General features: G+C 30.6%; 1 protein-coding gene across 1 annotated transcript; it reads right to left on the bottom strand.

Moving 5' to 3' along the window:
- Positions 1 to 2308: 2308 nt before the first annotated feature.
- LOC114165214 (protein STRICTOSIDINE SYNTHASE-LIKE 10) lies at positions 2309 to 4221 on the bottom strand. The gene is made up of 3 exons (XM_028049876.1): positions 3804 to 4221; positions 3135 to 3398; positions 2309 to 3043 (listed from the first exon to the last, which is right to left on the bottom strand). Exons 1-3 carry the CDS (start codon positions 4085 to 4087, stop codon positions 2476 to 2478), a joined length of 1116 nt encoding a protein of 371 aa, XP_027905677.1. The 5' UTR covers positions 4088 to 4221; the 3' UTR covers positions 2309 to 2475.
- Positions 4222 to 4547: the final 326 nt, after the last annotated feature.

Genomic DNA, 4547 nt, shown 5'->3' with positions numbered 1-4547 from the left:
CTGAATGTTTGATGTTATTCAGAGTCAATGAAATGTTTTTTTATGTGACAAATCTAAATCTATATCTATCTATCTATATATATATATATAAATAAGGTAAAAGTAATTAGTTGGTGGTTGTATTTTGACATTGAAAGGATGGAACTTAATTCAAAGTTAGAGAGTCTTATTTAAGTACTTACTTACATCAATATATAGAGTGATACTCCTCTATGATCATGAAACGGATACTACTAAAAAAAATTATAATTTCTGTCAATTTTGTTTTGGATTTTTGAAATAATTAACAATGTATATATGTTTATAACTAATTGTGTAATTAATAAATAGTTAATATAATTGGAATGTTACGTAGTGTATAATGTATATCCTTATAGAAGGCAACGTTAGCTTAAATTTTTGCAAAAGTATACTTAGTAAAAAAATCATATCTTAAGTTGTTTAAAATGTCTTTAAATCTACCAAGTTAATTTATGTTAACAATTTTTTTAATGTATCAAATAAAACCTATTATAATATATGAAAATTATATATTCATGTATCATTCTCAATTATTAAGAATATTTATTTACCTAAAAAACAAACTTTCAATATTATTGAAAGATAAAGTTATATTTTATTTTAAAATTGATTGCAAAGTGATATTTAAATAAGTAATTTATTGCATTATAATATACATACATAATTATATATAATATATACATAATTTATATATATATATATATATATATATATTATAACAATGATTATAGTTACTAATGTACTTATTTTAACAATAAAAGAAATAATGCTTACAACAGATAAATACGATAAATTCAAATTTTTTAAATAAAGATTATGATCAAATTTGTCACGATGGAATTTGACTTATTTTTGTTTAAAAATATTAAATCGGTTTTTTAATTTTTTTTAGTCTTCATTTGATCCTAATTTTTTAAAAGTTGATAAAATTTGATTATTTTTGTTAATTTTCTTGAAGTGAATCCATGATTTTTCATTAAGAAGTAAGGATTTAATAATGATGATTTGACTTGTTGGTATAATTAACATATTTTTAGTGACAATTTTTATGAAAAAACATTGATCTGTTTCAGTCAATTTAACAAAAAGAACAATTTCCATCAATTTTTATAAAATTATGATCAAATTGAGACTAAAAAAAATTGAAAGACTAACTTAACATTTTTAGACGAAAAAAGTAATTAAATCTAAGTTATTTTAATTATCAATAATCTTGAGAAAATTTGTGTAATTTTCCAAGACCAGTCTACTCTTTAAAATAGTATAATTACAAATGTCTAAAACAAATTTTGTTAAATTTTAACAATTTTAGAATTTTAAAAAATTGAAATGATTACAATAAAATTAAACTTGGAGTTTAAGTTACAATCGAATTAGAAAATAATTGCGACGTTTTTATATAAAAATTTAGCTTTTGCATTCCTCCTCTTTCGAAATGAAGTAAGCCATTCTTTTATACTTTCATGAGAACAAAGAATGGTGAAAAATATTTTTCACTCGTAATAAACCTAAAATGTTATGTTCTCAACATCACATTCTCGAAAATATATTTTTATTTTTATGAAACAGAATATCCTTAATTTTATATCTTTGCCATCTCAACCAAAAGGTTTCATTCTCACCAATAAGTTAGGCCAACACAGTCATACATTTTTTTATTTTAGTTAGTAATTTAATTCAGAAGTTATATTTGTTGAGAATTGTCCAAATATGAGTTAAAAGTCTCACGTAGGATAGAATAGATAATACATAAGATAAAATTAAATACTATATAAGAATAAAAGCTCATAACACTATTACCTTACCTCATGTTTTTTGGACAAAAATGGTGTCAAATCAAATATTTTATATCTATAAGACCAATGTAATATATAAAAAACTATAATCTTACAATATCTATAATTCATGAAATATATAAAAAATTCCAATAATACTATATCACTATGTTATCTATATTTTTTTATTAATTTTCAAAATAAACACGAAAAAACAAAAATAGAAGAGGTTGAGAACAGTTCCTTACAATATTAAAAGACAATATCTTAAAAATACTACCGTAAAAGAACAACTCTTACAAACAGTCTACTTTAAAATAGTTATTATATTTAAATATATTAAGTAGAAAAGATATGCCTTGTCTTTCAATTCAACATTAAAAAGTGAATTAAAGAGGAATGATGAAAATTAAATATAAAAATGAAGGAATAACTATTCTTGAATTAGACTTTATAACTAGTTAACATGTTGATTTGTTTAAACAGTTAAAACATAAAATGTTTTTTGTGCATTTGTTCATGAAGTAGAATGCAGTGTTTTATTATAGCGAACAAAAGTAAAAAAACCTGTCTCAATAACCACTCAAGTAATTCTGAATTCTACATAATGTGCATACACAACTAAACCTTATTGAGAGAAGATGATCTGAATGACCATGCGACTATCCATGATGCACTCTCACAAACTATAAACTCCAATGAAAGGCATCAACACAGACGCAATCCAAAGCTTCCCATCTTTCTCTTCAACTTCACTGATGAACTTTAAGGTCTTCCCCTCACAATCTTCCAACACTTCCAGTATCTCTCCTCTGTCACTTAGTTTTACAGCAGCAGCATGAGGCTTCCACCCTGCAACTGATGAGTGCAACTGTTTGAAGTTAAACCCAATCTTCAGCATCGCTTTTCCCGCCCATGGATTGGAGGAAACCCACTTCGCAAAAGGGCTTCCCTTTGCATGCAGAGCTACCCAGAAATGCCCTTCTGAATTTCTTCTGATATTGTCTGGAAAACCGGGTAGTTCCACAAAAGTATCCACTTCACCAGCTTTGGGTCCACGAAGCCATAGTTGCAGGATCTTGCAAGTAGTGGTTTCTGCCACCAGAACAAATGATCCATCTTTGCTTAAAGCAACACCATTAGGAAAAGCAATGTCACGTAATAAAACCTTCACTTCCTTTGTTGACTTGTCATATTTCATTAACCTACCGCTCCTGTCTCCACTAAGGAGTACAAGCATAAATTGCCTGCAAACAATAATACAAAAACTATAATAAGGAGTATCAATTAAGAAAAGTGTTCCTCCATTGAAGGAACATGTGTTTGAGCTGAATTTACCTTCTCCGGAAGATTGTGCTTGAGTCAGTGAAGTAAATCACATCTTCATCTTCACTGATATCCATGTCATTAGTGAAATGCAAGGGCTGGCCTTCAACTTCTGTTACCACTTCAGAGGCCAAACCCCCTTCAGATCCCACCACTTTTAGGCCTAGGTACGCATCAGCAATGTACAGATCTCCAGTTTTCTTATCAAATTTTAGTCCTAAAGGCCTCCCACAAACATGCTCCAACTCTGGTGCAAATGGACGAACACAATTCGACCTTCAAAATAACCCAACTAAACTTGTTATAAATTCATAACAAAGTTAAAGATATCCTAATTATAATTCTTGTCCTCACATATAAACATAAAAATCAGCATATATGCAGAATTCCCCTTAAAGCATATAAAAGCCAGACATGATATATAACCAGTGTGTTAGAGCAAATCTACACTGTTCCACTACTGAGAAAGGACCTTTCTTCAAGGTAACGATTCACAGTGTAGAGTAAAAATAAAACCTTCATTCTCAAAAATCAGGAATCCCCCAGTGACCCAATTAAACTCTCACCAACAAAACACTAACATGTGGCCTGAGAAAACAAAAGGCGTGATAAAAGGGAAATAAATAGTAGCAGGAGCAGTGATAGTAACAACAACCATAAATAATTATAAAAACAGTATACCTATTGGAACTGGTGAAAGCAAAATCAGTCCACCCCTGCTGCTCGCCTTCCCACTTCAAAATCCGGCCGTCGGCGACGCCGGTGTAGGGCCCTCCGCCGTGAGCGTCAAAAACCAGACTTTCAGGGCCGACGGCGCCGGCGACATGGAGTATCCGCGCTGCGTGGAGGTGATCCTTGGATCCCGGAAGATGGGGCGGAGAAAACAGGGCTTGAGGGTTGAAGAAGGAGAAGGTGATGGCTAAGAGTGCAAGCAAGGTTGCAGCTGCAAGGAGCCCTGGGTTCATTCCCAATCGCAAAAGTTGAACAGTGGAAGAATGGGAGGAAGAAGGAACGAAGGAGAGTGTGTTGCGCTCTGTTTCTTTGTCCCTCCACACTTTAACGTGGAGTGCTTTGAATTTTGAAACACCCAAACTCTTTTGTCAACATGTGTAGTGTCTCAGACTAACGTGTGGCAAAGGATTCTTTTTTTCTCAAAAACAAAAACACTAAATAATAATTAATTAATTAATTACAAAAACAAAAAATATAAGTACTGGTGTTTGTTCAGAATAAAGGTGAACTAGTGAGTAGTTGCACGGATTTCCGTGCTTGCTTACTTATGGAATGTGACATTTGCTTTCTTGCCATTGTCGACTATTTTGATTTGGTCGGATTTTAAATTAGCGATAATAAGAATGGAAAATGTGTGGTTTAGATTAATGCAAATCATAAATTAAGAAATATCTTTATTTCAATGTGTAAAAC

This window comes from Vigna unguiculata, chromosome 1, assembly GCF_004118075.2.
Source record: "Vigna unguiculata cultivar IT97K-499-35 chromosome 1, ASM411807v1, whole genome shotgun sequence".
NCBI classification, from domain to species: Eukaryota; Viridiplantae; Streptophyta; class Magnoliopsida; order Fabales; family Fabaceae; genus Vigna; species Vigna unguiculata.
This window is presented reverse-complemented; position numbering and strand designations above follow the sequence as displayed.